The following is a 16600-nucleotide window of genomic DNA, read 5'->3' on the forward strand; positions in this document are numbered from 1 at the left end:
TCCTTTTTGCAGGTGATCCATTCACTGAAGACCCTTTCTCAAAAGTTGATGTTACGGGTGAGTATTTTCTTACCATCTTAGTGTTTTTGCAAAATATCTATTCACAAGTCCATTTTGACTCCTCAAATGTTGCTTTGCTATCCAGATCCTTTCGGCGGGGACCCTTTTAAAGGCACAGACCCATTTGCGGCAGACAACTTCTTCAAGCAATCTTCAGTTGGTTTCCCATCAGGAGATCCTTTCCGCTCATCTGACCCATTCAGTGCAACCACAGCTGAAAAAGAGCCTGATCCATTCACATCCAGGACCAACAATGCAGTCACTCCAGACCCATTTGCTTCTGGTAGTGGTAACATTCAAGACACAGATCCGTTTGGATCCAAAATGGATGCCCTGGCAGACGCAGATCCCTTCAGCTCGACTGGCGCAGGACCCGATCCATTTGGAGGATCAGATATTCCTGTAGTGAGTGCTGTAAAGCTAAACTCTCTTTAAAATCTCATTAACCATCATCCTTCCCTCTGGTCATTTTGAAAAAAAAAATAATAATTGAGAGTTCATCGGAGTGGTCCAAGACTCCTTAATGCAGGTAAAAATTGGCGTTGGCGAGTACATGAAATGGTAGCTGGCAACATTTTTATGAATTCTAACAATGCAATGTTGTGAGAACATGAACGTAAAAAAACGGACAGTTGACAGGCCAGTGTTGCATCGTCACTAAAGTTTAGTCCTTGCCAATTTGTGTTAATTTTAGACTCTTGACATACTGTCATTTAGTGATTGTCCGCGTTGGTGGGCGTACATTCTTTATAGTCACATTTGACTTGTAAAATCAGCTGGGTGCATTTTGAATTACTTTTTACCCTAAAGTAAATTATTAGCATGAGTTGAAGGACTGGCTGAATTTGATGTTAAATGTTGTTTTCTTCCTATTTTTTCCTTTAAGAGAGATGTACCAGCACCAGCCAATGATCCCTTTGCGCCAGGAGGAACTACAGTGGTCTCTAACACAGACCCAGGTAAATCAAGCATTACTATATGGCCAAGTTGGCTATTGATTTCTTGATTTTAATCTATCTTCATTTTGATAAACAGATATCAATTCTTAAATCCCAAGATTGATCTTTTATTCTGGTTCCTGTTGATGCATGAACAAAATTGCATTAAACATTATTTGTAGCACGCCTGCCATGCAATAACAAAGTAAATGTTGTGCTTTTTGAGCTCTTTACTGTTGAGTGACAGATTGCTGTAGCCTTTTTGTCTATGCTGTAAGTTACAGGTATAGCACAAAATAAACATGGTTCATCAGAAGGTGTGTTAAAAAAAACTGAATTATGTTTCATGTAATTGCTCAATCAGTGTTTCAACCACACAAAAACATCAATAAAAACAACTTGTAAACAATGTCACATAACGTTTACCTCAAGAAAGCAATAGCTCTAGAGGAATATTTTGATTAATGGGTCAATGACATTGTATTTTTTGTGTCCGAATTCATTATTTTGCTAAAAAAAAAAATTAATAAATTCATGTCACATATCAAATTGATCTACAATATTTCCTTTATAAGATACTCTTTTCATTTTTTTGAAATTCAATTGACTTTGAGTTAAGTTGTTTCAAAGACCTAAAATGTCAGGTGGTGCGACCAGAAAATTTACATTTAAAAGTAACAATTCCCACTGCAATTGCAAAATGAAGTAAGAAATATAAATGTGAACCATTATATAATGTATACAAATAATAATAATAATAATAAAAAATAATTATGTTCTGAACACATAGAAAAGTGTCCGTTTATATGAATTGGACTAAAAGGGCAATGCGTAGAAAAGGGAAAGGGAATTTATCATGTGATATGCATTTTACAATGATTCATTTGTATATGTATATTACTTTAAATTAATATATGGTCGCACCACCTGACATTTTCTGGGTGGTAAAATCAGAAATCTTGTTTTATAATGAATTAATGCTGTCTTAAAAGCTGTAAAACCAATATGAATCAACACCATCCATTTTTTGGACATAAAAATCCATTTTAAAACTCTTTTGCTTAAAATGATAAAAAAATTATCTTAAAAAAAGTATTATGTTTCTTATTTGTCATTGACCCAAATATATGCACTATATTACATAAATATATTAATTTTTTATTATTATTCTGTATGTATTTGTATATTATTCTGTATGTGCCAGCTCACAGGGTTCCCAATATAGTTTTAACCATTATTTGTGAGAGTATTCTTAAAAAACAAACAGATGTACAGTGCCTGATGTATATCCAAATTATTCAATATTGAATCGAATCATTCAAGAGCAAATTGATTTGTGAAATCTGTCAATACCCAGCTCTACATTACGGAGGGGTTTTGTATTGAATCCCTTAAAATAAATTATTACAATTCACTCTCATGATTTTGAAAGTTTTGGTCTGCCTTTACGTTTTGCTCCAGTTTGTATCTGCTTACATAGGGTTTATTCTGCTCGTGAACTATCAAAAGTATCCAAAAGATCTGTTTTCTATATTCTGACTTGCACTGTTTGTACTTTGTTTCAGATCCCTTTGCTGCAGTATTTGGCAATGAGACTTTTGGAGGAGGTTTTGCAGACTTTAGCAGCTTAGCAAAGGTAAGGAATCTTCCTTAAACAGAAGCCCAGTTATTCCAGCTATATTACCAATCAGTTCACCCACATGATTTAAATCAAGTTGGATATGGGTTGCAGCTCATGAAGTTCCCTCTTGCCTTTCAGTCTAATGGCAGCGATCCATTCGACTCGAGTACAAACAAGAATTTATTCAAGGAGGATACTCAGTCAGACGTACCTCCTGCATTACCACCCAAAACCGGAACACCAACCAGACCTCCACCTCCACCCCCAGGTGAGCTGGTTCCTGTGAAGTGTGTTTTACCAGAGTGAACCTCAGACAATTTTCTTTTACGTCAACTCTGTCACCCGTATCTGAGTGCTGTGTTGTCTGTGTGTGTGCGTCCTTAAAGGTAAGCGGTCCAACATCCACCGATCGGAGTCGTCCGAGTCATTTCAGAGGCGTGGTCTGTTTAAGGCTCAGGGTTCTGGAGAGTTCTCATCCCTCCCCGCTAAAGACTCGGTACCAGACCCCTTCGCCCCTTCCTCGCCCCAACAAGCCCCATGTGACCCCAACCGATTCGCCAGCTTTGATAAAGTGAGCTCCTCCCCCTCCTGATCCCCAGTAGTGAACCCTGACATTTCACCTCCGCCATGCAGCAGCCTTGACCTCTCGACCCCTCACAGCCCTTTTTCATTTGGTTTTCCAGGAGAGAAATGGTCATAATCCAATATTTTGAGGACTCTGTTTTATTATCTGTTTGTGAAAAGCCACAAAACCTTGTCATTTTTATGTAATGTTTTTTGTAAATATAGACGAGCTTCTAATGAAATTATTTATCTACTCTAATAGTTTTGAAGTCAAACTGATTCCAGGCTTATGCTTCTACTAAAAATCCCAGTGTTAAAAACTAATTTACACAATGAATGTATTTAAATGTTGAAATCTACGTATTTATGACATCACAATATTCCTAACATCATTCGCAAGTTCTCACTGGCTGTGGATGGAGAGGCGGGGCTGCTTGCTATTGGCTGTTTTTAATTTACCCCTTCTTTTTTCACGTTCTCCACCATTGGTTGAGGCTTGATTTCCATCTTGCACGTTCATTGCCCTGCCATACCTTGGTTCACCGATTTGCCTTGCCTTATCTTGCACTGCACGAACTAATCACTGCCTACCTGCCTTATTCGGCTGCTCCTTCTCATTCATTGGTTGAACACTTCCTGGTTCCATCTACATTCCACCTGCATCATCTTTTTTTTTTTATAGAAGAGATACAGGTTTGTTTATATACAGACAATTTGCTAAATAAAATAATCAGGTAGGGTGCCGACAATACTTGTTGGCTCCTTTCTGTATTATTATTTTATAAATTAAAAATTAAAGAACTTGTCTTCTCAGATTTTCCCACTGTGAGCTTTCCTTATCAGATGATGCATCAAATAAATGAAGCTTTATGATGGCATTTCTCTGACATTTTAAAACGGCTCTTTACAAATGAAGAGATGTCAAGAGATACATCTTGAGATTAGTTGTGTCGTCATGTTTTCTGGTATTCTGTGTGATGAAATGCTTGCCAGCTAATAGTTGTGATCTCTCCATCCATGGTTATCCACACCTTCACATCTGTGTGAAATACCTGCATGTTCTGCATGATGGGCTATATGAGCAATCCAGGCTTTCACACATGAGTACATCAGACTTGTTTAAGAGAACTCCTCACAAAACCTTGTTTGGTATATAAACAGTTACCTCAAAAATTTAAGTTTATTATTCATTAGTCATTATTTACTCACCTTTGTACCATTTCAAACCCATAAGGTTTTTTTGTTTTAGTTTGTAAAATAAAAAGTAGAGTTTTTTTTTTGTAAAGATTTTCTAATTTTGTGAGTTCGTTGGAACCAGTGTGGCCTATATTTGCAGTTTGTGAGTGATATGTTTCTTTAAAACCTTTTTTTTTTTAAATCCGTTATAATAGCAGATACAAAAATAAAGATTTGTTTAGTAACACACACCATTTTTTATATGAAGTCTCATGTGTCAGCAGGCTTGTGAGCCAGTGTTAGCTGAGAGGCTTTATGGATTGCATCATGGCACACATCTCATATCTCCCATCCTCCTGTGTCAGTAGCTGTACCACATTACCACTGTTTTCCCCCCCTTAATGTTTCCACATTAAGTATTTTTGGTTTTGTAATCCTTATCATATTTAGGAAGTCACTATACATTTAGTGAGACAGTCTTTGTTTTGTGAATGTGCAATTCTAGATTTATATTTATATTGGTTTATATTGACATTGACCAAAAAATACTTAAAGGAAAAGTTCACCCAATAATAAATATTTTCTCTTTATTCCCCAAAAATGCTATTATAATTAATTATATTTAATTAAAGTCAAATAGATTTTCCCCATAAAACAACTGTCATTAATGACAATGTGCTGAGTAAATAAGACAGAATTTTCCGTTTTTGAGTGAACTATTCCTTTAAACGGATTAAATGAAAGAGATCTCATTTGTTGTGGAAGGTTACACAGTTACATAAAACTATTTTATATCATCTGTAGCAGACTTATGTATATTGGAGCATTAACTCAGTCTTACTAGTCTTTAAAGGCACAATGTGTAAGATATTTTTCAAATATCCAAAACCACTAGAACATTATCTGAAATGTTTCCAACAATGTTTAAATCCAGACAAATCAGCTATTTTAACCAGTATAATCCTGTGTCATTACATCGCCTGTCAATGACGTCATATCCGCATTACCGCGACACCAAAGACGCTTTAAAGAGCACCTATTATGGCATTTAAAATGTTCCAAATATTGTTTTAGAAGTCCCCAACAACAGTTTTGCATGCATGTAATGACAAAAAAGACTTTAGTTTTCTTATAATATGCATTTATTTTTACCTGTTTTGACAGCGATTCTCAAATGATTCCTTTACTGATTCACTTTTCAAAACCCCGCCTTTACGTGACGCTAATCTGCGGTGATTGGTCCGATGACCCAGTCAGTTGTGATTGGTATAGTCTGTGCAGATATTTTCGGAAACGGAACGCCCATCAAAGTCTTATAGTGACAGTAATTTGTTAATATGTGTCAGGAGTTATGAATATGAAAACCGCGTCGGTACCGTTTGATTGTAATATGAGCCTCAGCTGATCTCATTCATAAAAAAACTCCTCTATTCTCCTCACGAAGACTCGCGACAAATCAACATCCCTCAGGCCTTTTAGTTCAAAAGTGCAGATGAGGAGACATATTGATAGATTCTCATATGTCTGTGTCAAATTTCTAAACAGAGGAGTATTTTTTATTCAATACTTCCTCAAAATGCGCAGATAGCCTAATCATGAGCGATTGAGTCTCTTATGTGTTGTTTTCAATTCATACTGACATTTGAAGACTAATAAACACTCAATCGCGACGATGTATGGTTTGTCTTCAAGCCACTTAGTCTTCAAATGCTCATCCTTGGGCAGATGAAAAAAGTTTGCTTTTGAGTCGCACTTCAGAACACCTCGTCTCGTCGCCATGATGTTTTCTAGTTTTCACTGGCGTCTTGGAGCGCAATAAGTGGGCGTATCGTATTCAAATAACTTGACAAGTTGACGTCATCTAGTCAGAGAAAAAGCTTCAGTCTTCTAACGATTCTTAAAAATGACTGAGTCGACTCTTACTTTTGAAAGAAAATAACTATATATATACGGTGCACTGTCATATTTTTAAACTTTGCAGGATGTTTTTGTTCCCTTAGATCTATGTTACACCCTACATGAAAGGTACATTTCAAAATTCCATGATAGGTGCTCTTTAATGTACAGTATTATGTGTTTTTTTTTTTTAGACATGTGAGCAACTGCTTTATAGACAGAACCTTTATAGACTGAAAACGAATTTTTATATAGCTCAACACGGTTAGTCTTATCGTTTGAGTCTTGTTTTCTTGATTTACCGCAAGTAACATGTTTGTACCATGCCTCAGAGACAACACTATTTTGTCAAGTGGCTAACAGCATAATCAGAAAGAGCTTTATTTGTTGTAACACTAATACAGCATTTTCTCCACCATACAATGTTCTAAAATTAATTGCATGCCATTTAGCCACAGAAGTCATCCAGCTTTTAATGTTATTCTAATATCGATCTAGTTTACTTCAGTGTGCAACAAGTGTCTGATACCAGCCACGAGCGAACACACAGAGTAACGTTAACATAACTTTCAACACACTTAAATGTATTTTTAGGATGATTGTTTTGGCAGCACTGGGTTACGCCACAATTTTAACTCTTCAAATAAAGTGACCTGTATGGGTAGTAATTCAGCACTTGCAGCTAGAGTTCTGCACGGGACTCTTTTTTTTTTTTCTCGTCCCGCTCCTGCTAGGTTCTATTCCGCACCCAAAATTCACTCTGTTCACCCGCTTACCGCTTAGATTGATTTTCTTCCCGACCCGACCGATCCCTCTAAAATCGTTTCCAGATTTAAATTTCCCCTAAAGAAAGAGAGTTGACTGGGATAACAAATATAAAATGTTGGCTATGCAATAATTTTATGTCTTATCATGATACTGTCAACACCGTAAAAATGTCTCAGACAAATCAAATGTGAGATCTGTCACTCCGTTTTAAGCCAAAAATACAAATAAACGAAAACTGTCAGCTTACTAGCTATAGCTACTGCAAAAAAAAAAAAAATGTTTATATCCATGCAAAAACAGAATGTCGCTGACTGACATCTCTCCTCCAAAATCCTGTCTGAATGTTCTCTCTGAAGGAGTTGTCGTGGACAGGATGCAAAGAACATATATTGGCAGTTTCAGAGCAGGGATCTGTGTGAACGCCACCATTTCAGAAAGTTTTGCTCACTTCATGTTGCGCGAATAAGCTGTTGTCATAGGATGTTGGGAGCGGCTGGGCTATTGTTAGACCACCCGCTCCTGTCCAAAGTACACCAGGGGCCGGTTGCATAAACCGTTAAGACTAGTCTTACAAGTTAGACATAATTTTTTTTCTTTAAGACCGTTCATAACTTTTTAAAATCAGTTACATCAAAACATAGACTGGCCTAATTTGATGCGAAAAGTAGGACTGAATGCCACTTGCCTAACTGCTAGTGGCTCATACTAGATCTTAAGACACTGTCTTAAAGGGTTAGTTCACCCAAAAATGAAAATTCTGTCATTAATTGCTTACCCTCATGTCGTTCGACACCCGTCAGACCTCCGTTCATCTTCGGAACAGAAATGAAGATATTTTAGTTGAAATCTGATGGCTCTGAAAGGCCTCCATTGGCTCAATGGCACGGTTCACTCTCAAGACCCTTAAAAGGTACTAAAGACGCCGTTACAAAGTCCATCTCACTACAGTGGTTCTAAAATAACTTTATGAATCGGTGACAATAGTTTTTGTGCGCAAAAAAACCCTAAATAAAGACTTGTATAGTGATGACGATTTCAAAACACGGCCTCATGAAGCTTCGAAGCGTTATGAATCAATGAGCCGAATGATGATTCGGATCGCGTGTCAAACCGCCAAACTGCTGAAATTTGGCGATTCAAACCGCTGATTCGACTGATTCATAACGCTTCGAAGCTTCATGAGGCCGTGTTTTGAAATCGTCATCACTATGTAAGTCGTTATTTAGGGGTTTTTTGCGCACAAAAACTATTGTCGCCGATTCATAAAGTTATTTTAGAACCACTGTAGTGAGATGGACTTTGTAACGGCGTCTTTAGTACCTTTTAAGGGTCTTGAGAGTGTAACGTGCCATTGAGCAAATGGAGGACTTTCAGAGCCATCAGATTTCAACTAAAATATCTTCATTTCTGTTCCGAAGATGAACGGAGGTCTGACGGGTGTCGAACGACATGAGGGTAAGTAATTAATGACAGAATTTTCATTTTTGGGTGAACTAACCCTTTAACATAATGGCTTAGTTTATGCAACTGGCCCCAAAGTTACCAACCGCAGAAATTTACTCCCACATGACCTCCCGGGAATGCAGACCTCTCCTTGCAGCGGTTTCATTCAAATTACATAAAATTTAAATGATAAAACATAACTATAACATGGTTCAACCGTAATACATTAGCTTATCCATGAACACGATTTCTGCATGAGTCCCGTCGGATTGCTTTTCATTGACTGGGTCATCGAGCTACACTTTTGTTATTGTTTTGTACAGAGACGTGTAGCTGCGAAACTTACATACTGTGCCTTTAACTCCAGTCTTTGAACATTTAAAGTACATTTAGAATACACATTGTTTACACTATCTGTAATACTTGCAGGACCCCTCTTCTTTTAGATTAGACTTGTAAAATTGAGAAATATTACTTCTGGCAGGTGCAAATTGACAGGGTGTCTGATGGGGTTATGGTGTGTGTGTTTATGTGTGTGTGGAGCAGTACCCCACAGAGGAGGACATGATAGAGTGGGCGAAGCGGGAGAGTGAGAGAGAAGAGCGGGAGCGCGTGGCTCGTCTGACCCAGCAGGAGCAGGAGGATTTGGAGCTGGCGATAGCCCTCAGCAAATCCGAGTTGTCCTGACCCACGCTGGATGCAGTGCCACATTAACAAGGAGGAAGAGCTGGAACCACTATAATTAGCAGAATCCTTCCACTTCCATCTTCAGCCACTTGATAATCATCTAGGATTCCAGCTCCTTCTGAATGTCCACTGAGTTCTCCCGATGTCCGGATGGCTGGATAATCTATGAAGGCAAGTCAAGATGGAGGAAAAGGTAACCGACTCATTGCGGGCTATATGGCTTGAAACCTCTGGTGTGACTCCCCTTTGTTTTTAAATAACCTCAAATCAAGAGACCTCCAGTAATCTACCGTTTTTCCATTTAGACCGCTCAAAATCCATGTGACTATGACCCATCAATAGCACAAACTTATTTTCTTTTTTTTAAAGGTCTGATGTCCAGTTCAATATAATTGAACAAGTGTTTCTGAACAAATCTATCCCCAACTTTTAGAAGGATTATTATAAGGTTACCATTTCAGTGAATGTATTTAGTTCTGTGATTTTTGGAGTGTTTCAAGATTCATTCTCCTCATTTAATGGGCAATATTAACACATTCATTCAAAGTTTACAAGCAACCGAACTGCGCAGCTTCATTCGCTTTTTCAAAGTTTCAGCAATAGTTCTCGGGCACAAGAGGTTTTATTGTGGGCACGTCTGTCCACTCTCAGGAACCATATCCCGCAAGTCCTAAAACCTCATAACTGCGTCCTGATTAGTGGATTTTAGTTGTAAAAGAGGCTGAGGTGCTTGGTAATGTTGTCAGCTTACATAAACCACTACTGGAACTGAATTTCTACCCTACTAAAAGAGAACGCTGATGAAATTTAGAAAACAACTACCGTGCAACCGCCGTTTTATCTTTATAATCTTACAGTACAGCATTTATACTTTACTCTGACTCATTGTCTTTTTTGAAGAATCAAAATCTTGACAAACTACTAAGAGTCGTTGACATTGCAAATTTATAAATAGCTGTTATAAATAATAAAAGTGTACATATTTGTGAATTGTTTGCCAGTAATCTTGTACTTCAGTGCATTCATATCCTAATACATATTCTATTTTATCAACAAAAAAACAAAAACAACGTAGACTATAGGAAGTTTGCTTAATAAAAAATGTCCCTTCTGTCTTATTCCTAATGACAAGTGCTTAAGAAATCTGATCAAACATGATTTAAAAAATATTGTGGCACAAAAAGTGAAGCAAATATTATCAGAGTTCCATAAAGCAATTTTTTTTATTTTTTGGAGTAAATTTAAATGTATATAAAAACCGAGCCATGTTAAATCAGGCTGTAATATCTTTTCTAGTGCCTACCTGTTCCGCCTTACCTTCAAGAATCAAGACTATAATTTGATCTTTTGTTAATAGTTTCATAGCATCATTCTTCTCAAAAGCACACTTTCAAGTGTCAATTAGGATATAAGAACCATTCGCTTGTGCGGCTGCTGTACTTTTATTCATCTTGCGCAACATTCAGTCACTGCCACAGTTTAAAAGACACTCTCTAGGGATCAATATTGCTCAGTTGGTCACATATTCATACGCACAAATTGTCTTTACCGACAGTGAATTTAAACTCATTACCGATGCAATTATAAATACATTGCAACATGTCATAACCATTTCGGTTGTCTGAATGTAGTTTTCACCAGAAGGTGGACACACTGAGACTTTTCAGCACACTCTGCCTTGAAAGATGAGAACCTGCTCTCAAGGTTCAGTCTCATGGGCTTAGGTGGATTCTGGAGTTTTCAGTGACTACAATAGATGTGCTTTGTGAAGATATTCTTTCACACAGACGTTATGTATGAAAGCCTCTGAAATGGAAGGATGTGCTCCTTCTTTTTCAGATATTTGTTTCTTTTTCATTTTCAGTATTGCCCTTTGACATAAACGTTTGCCTTTTGGCTCAGGAATCTAGCTTGGCTTTGGGCACAGAAATATGTGGCAGAGGTGAAAATAATGATAGAAGGGAATGGCAAACTGTGTCTTATCTGGCTTTCATCTGGCCAACACTGCATTTACATACAATTTATGAAGATTTGAAGCATTAGGCCTACTGTCTTTTTAGACAGAAATACAGCATTAAAAACACGTTCACACTCCTCATTTCAAACCGATGTTTGTCCTTCTGTTTATTGCTGCTGCTTCTCTATTATCGGCCCTCCGTATTAATAAAAGTTATCTTATGCTCTGTCTATTGTTGATCATGTATGTATGTGTATGTATGTATGTATAAGCTTTGTGTGCCTCTAAAAGAAAACCACTTATATGTTGGCCACTGACTGCCTTTTAAAAACAGGCTAATTGTATTTTATTTTTTTAAAGTCCCTTTATTGGAGGCAGTTGTTTAAATATGTTAAGTAACATGTAATTAAAACAAAATAAATATTAAACTATTAAAAATAAATCATCATTCTTCTTTTTCTATTATCGGTGTGTTATCAATTGTCTGTTTGCAAGGAACGTTGTTGGGTTTTTTTCTGTTTTCCAGAAGGCTGTATTTACATCAGTTATGAACAATTATAGTGGCTGGTGGTATTTATAGGAAGAACATTCACATTCAAGAAAACAACGTTTGATTGGACAATTGTGTGGGATAAATGCCGCGTTCCAGGCAACCCGTAACCCGTGTTTTTCCGACCTTCTACCCGTGAACTCGTACTAGATCGATGTACTCCCAGTTACGAGCTCTGACGTCACATAGCCCGCAAACGACAATGGCAGCCCCTATGGATGCAGTGTTTATGAAACTAATATACAAATAAAGTAAAATAAAACAGCTTCTCTTGCCATATACGCCGTTTTTTCCCTCTTCCGTTTCCCTCAAATAAGCCAGGAGTAAGCACCTTTGGCAAAATAAATGATTGTAAATGAGCATAAGCCCCGTACGGTCCGCCATGCTTTGTTTACATTTCGCGCTATTCCTCGCGCTCAGGCATTTTGGTGTGACTTTGCCTGGAACGCTACAGAGCTTTGGTTTGAAGTTGTAACGTATGGGCTCAAAAACCTGCCTGGAACGCAGCAAAAGTTTTATTTTTTCAGAAGAGATGTAAAGTTTGAATGTCTATGTTAAAGGTTAATATTTTTGTCCGCTTTTATGAGTATATTATGGCTAGGTATGGGGTGGGAGGACCTTCATGCTTGTTATTTTCTAAATATTGTTTACAGTCTATGATTTTCGTATGAATCTCATCATGAAATTCATATGAAATGACCGTCTGGTACAATAGTTACGTTTCCCCATGAGAGTGGGTTGACAATGGATTCAAAAGCTAACAGACAGACTAAAAACTACAATGATTTCCTGACAAAAAAAATACGTTTGTTTTTCGCGAACAAACGTAGTATTTGCCTGAAGAGGTAACTATAGCAACAACTGGCCGTCTGACCTTTTCCCGCTTTTTTTAACCAAAATTGTCATTATTTTAAGTGACTTTAGAAGACTGTAGTCTTTTTTTTTATTTTATTTTGTATTGCTTGCTTTGGTGTTTTTACCAAAATAATACGAAATCAATTCGCAAGCTACAACGTAACGTAGGCTACTCTGCGAGTGTGAAAAAAATTAACCTGGAGGACTTTAAGACCAGGGAAGAGTTGCAGCACAGCATTCCAGCGGCTTTCGAAAAAGATCTCTTTATTTGTGGAAATGGGTTTCTCCACACCTCCCTGTCTGCCTCACATGTTGAAAAAAACTAGTATAGAATCACACGGCCGCTGTTACATCTCAAAAAGAAGTTCAGGCATCACCTGTGGTAGGCTAGGACAGGTAACGAATGTCCAGGTAGTGCTTCTCACACTCTCTACTGTCTTATTGGATTTACAATATTCTCTTCCTCTTTGGAATGAGTTTCTGGAGACGCAACAAGAAGAATGACGACAAAAAGTAAGTTTGCATATTTCACTTTTTGGTCAGGTGAGAGAAAATCCGTACGGGAGATACAGGAAGATAATTTGCATAAACGAGACGAGAGAATTAAGTTACGGACTTCAGTGTTATGGGAACTAACAAATCACTAAGTTACCTCCTCACAGATAACTTTCACACATTACAAATGGCATTCATGGTCACTTGGAGTTTACGAATATTTAAAAACACTATCTTTATAGTAAATCATAAACATAATGTTTAACGAGTTAATTTATGTATATTCAAATATGAAAGTATTTAGACATGAACTTATCAATGGCATTTCTAATATATATTAACCAATGTGTATGTTAATGAAAGTAATAGAGTAGCACCCGACCCAATAGTAGTATTTACAGGTAAAAATCACATCATATAAAGTAAGTGCAATATAATGTTAGCTCCCTAATTAATTAATACACTTTTAATCTATGTAGTGATGGGATTTGCTTCTGTTATTGTAAACTATCCCAGTGAAACGTTCATTGATGGGCAGTTTCATCTGTATTACAGGCATATTCCATATGTTAAAACAGGGAATTTTTAACTGTTTAGCTCAAATTTTAACCTACACTATTATTTGAGAGATCCTCAGTATTAAAACAGTACTTTAACACTTTAATTAAGAGCAATAACCAAAAACGACTACATAATATAATGCTTAGCTTAACAGATCATTTGTTTGCATTTTATTTGTATTTACTGATGAAGTGTAATGAAATATAATTTTGTATAGCCTCCTTCATGAACCCCTGGTTCGAAACAGTATGGCATATGGGAATTACATACAATTAAAATCTATTTGCCATGATTCTCATTCAGAATTATAATGACACCACAAAAAAAAACAGAGATTAGAGGCTTATTAGAATATTTAACCATTTTCTCATTTATTAAAAAGGTATTAGTAGTTTGTTGCAAAGTAACGTGAACTACAACAATATGGGAACGGGCAGACTGTCAGGTTATTGAAAAGGCCTAATTTCATTAACAATGTAGCAGTTGATGTCATAACATGGATGAGATTTGGAGCATGCTGATTGGATGATACCTGTTCTTTCATGGTGTAACCCCACCTCTTCCATTAAAAAAAAAAATGACATCACAGATGTTGCTTGCTTCTGTCTGTTAATGCTTAACTCTGTTTATTACTTTATGACCGAGAAGTTGAGGTTCCTGTCACACTGTAATTTGTTACATGTTCTTAAAAAAAACATTAATTTAGCTTAATCAAACAATCATCAATTTCTTTTGTATAGCTGTTCAATGGGAAAATATTTCAGTCTATTTCCTGTCCAACAATGTGGTATAAGTAAATATAATGCTGTTTATGTAACATGCACACAATGAAGGTTGTCTAAGTAAAATAATGACTGGGGCACTATGTATCAAGTTTAGGGAAACTCTTCAAAGCTGATGAAATATGATCTAGAGATATGTTTTGTGTTCAGGAAGCGGAGTCAATAATGACTCACCGGTGAAGGATAAAAGATCAGATTTTGTTCTTTCATCTGCTTTTAGGGATCCACTCAAAACTGAAGAGTCGCTGGACAGCCCCACGTCTCCATCCCAGTGAGTGTGTCAAGCTTTAAATCAACCCATCAACAAGATCTCTAGTCTTTCACACTAAACAACAATTAAGGATCGAAACACATTCACGCACCCACAATCTGTTAAACGATAAAGAATGTGAGAAGTTGTGGCAGTAACTACAAGATTGCTTCCTCTTTTTTTAGGTCACCTATCATAGAGAAAGACGGGCTGGACCCTGTCATCACTGATTATGGGTAGGATTTCACCTCCACATTTCTTTTACTTTGCACTCTGCTCCGCTGCTGTCATGTTTTGTAAAGAAAAGCAATCTAGAAAAAACTTGGTCGTTCATGCATAAGCGAACATGAATAGCAATACTCAGATTAGCCTTTGTGGTGCGACAGGTAAGATGGTATTATCATGTTACTTCCTACAATGCATTGCAATGCATGTGTATTTAATTATAATAGAAGCAATAATTGGTACAGAGCTTATGAATGTAAAGAACTTATTGTTGGAGGCCTGTAGATCTTAGCAACGTCTATTCTTTATTACAGAGTCAAACTATGGAGGTAACATCTCGTTAGTAACGATTGTTCTCATAAAGGGCAGGTCCCTGCCATCCTGCACATGTATTATTCAAAGGTTCACTCCAGATGGCTTCTATATTAGCTACACCAAACCCAATACAGAATCAAGCTCCATCACATTTGATCTTCAGTCACAGGATGCTAATTATCATTTTCTTAATGAATGATCTCACTCAGTACGTTTACATGGACAGCAGTGATCTAATTATTTACCTTATTCTGAATAAGACAATATTCTGATTAAGGTGTTTACATGAGTTGCTTTTAGAATATTCCGTTCATGTTCCCGTTTTACATGTCATAGAACATAGCTCGATTAATGGCACATCATTACGTCCCCATGCCACGCTATGCTGTCCGACATCCAATCATAGCGCGACTTTCGTGATTCTGTTCAAATCAATGGGCTCAGTCAACCCGCTGTAACTTTACCCGCGGGTGTCTGTTGGACAGTGTTCCTTTATAAAAACTAGTGATTTTTATACTTTTTAATGTTATATATACACTCACCTAAAGGATTATTAGTAACACCTGTTCAATTTCTCATTAATGCAATTATCTAATCAACCAATCACATGGCAGTTGCTTCAATGCATTTAGGGGTGTGCTCCTGGTCAAGACAATCTCCTGAACTCCAAACTGAATGTCAGAATGGGAAAGAAAGGTGATTTAAGCAATTGTGAGCGTGGCATGGTTGTTGGTGCCAGAGGGGCCGGTCTGAGTATTTCACAATCTGCTCAGTTACTGGGATTTTCACGCACAACCATTTCTAGGGTTTACAAAGAATGATGTGAAAAGGGAAAAACATCCAGTATGCGGCAGTCCTGTGGGCGAAAATGCCTTGTTGATGCTAGAGGTCAGAGGAGAATGGGCCGACTGATTCAAGCTGATAGAAGAGCAACTTTGACTGAAATAACCACTCGTTACAACCGAGGTATTCAGCAAAGCATTTGTGAAGCCACAACACGCACAACCTTGAGGCGGATGTGCTACAACAGCAGAAGACCCCACCGGGTACCACTCATCTCCACTACAAATAGGAAAAAGAGGCTACAATTTGCACAAGATCACCAAAATTGGACAGTTGAAGACTGGAAAAATGTTGCCTGGTTTGATGGGTCTCAATTTCTGTTGAGACATTCAGATGGTAGAGTCAGAATTTGGCGTAAACAGAATGAGAACATGGATCCATCATGCCTGGTTACCACTGTGCAGGCTGGTGGTGGTGGTGTAATGGTGTGGGGGATGTTTTCTTGGCACACTTTAGGCCCCTTAGTGCCAATTGGGCATTGTTTAAATGCCACAGCCTACCTGAGCATTGTTTCTGACCATGTCCATCCCTTTATGACCACCATGTACCCATCCTCTGATGGCTACTTCCAGCAGGATAATGCACCATGTCACAAAGCTCGAATCATTTCAAAT

General features: G+C 37.4%; 2 protein-coding genes across 8 annotated transcripts in view; both read left to right on the top strand.

Annotated features, from left to right (window-relative positions):
• eps15 (epidermal growth factor receptor pathway substrate 15) overlaps positions 1-11574 on the top strand; it is a 43589-nt gene extending 32015 nt beyond the window's left edge. For 3 of the 6 annotated variants that reach the window (XM_079827592.1, XM_079827591.1, XM_079827593.1), the window contains 7 exons: positions 13-57; positions 146-465; positions 947-1019; positions 2564-2634; positions 2758-2887; positions 3006-3190; positions 9013-11557. In XM_079827592.1, coding sequence (XP_079683718.1) covers positions 13-57; positions 146-465; positions 947-1019; positions 2564-2634; positions 2758-2887; positions 3006-3190; positions 9013-9153 — 965 coding nt within the window. In that variant the 3' untranslated portion in view covers positions 9154-11557. Of the gene's footprint in view, positions 1-12; positions 58-145; positions 466-946; positions 1020-2563; positions 2635-2757; positions 2888-3005; positions 3191-9012 lie in introns of all 6 variants that reach the window. The other 3 variants (XM_079827596.1, XM_079827595.1, XM_079827594.1) reach the window with 2 other exon arrangements.
• Positions 11575-12756: 1182 nt separating this feature from the next.
• The window catches only part of ttc39a (tetratricopeptide repeat domain 39A), a 25559-nt gene continuing 21715 nt past the window's right edge, over positions 12757-16600 (top strand). Inside the window, exons 1-3 of one of the 2 annotated variants that reach the window (XM_079827598.1) lie at positions 12757-13028; positions 14574-14624; positions 14789-14839. In XM_079827598.1, coding sequence (XP_079683724.1) covers positions 12988-13028; positions 14574-14624; positions 14789-14839 — 143 coding nt within the window. In that variant the 5' untranslated portion in view covers positions 12757-12987. Of the gene's footprint in view, positions 13029-14573; positions 14625-14788; positions 14840-16600 lie in introns of those variants that run through there. The other variant, XM_079827600.1, reaches the window with a different exon arrangement.

This window comes from Gobio gobio (assembly GCF_949357685.1).
Source record: "Gobio gobio genome assembly, chromosome: 10".
NCBI classification, from domain to species: Eukaryota; Metazoa; Chordata; class Actinopteri; order Cypriniformes; family Gobionidae; genus Gobio; species Gobio gobio.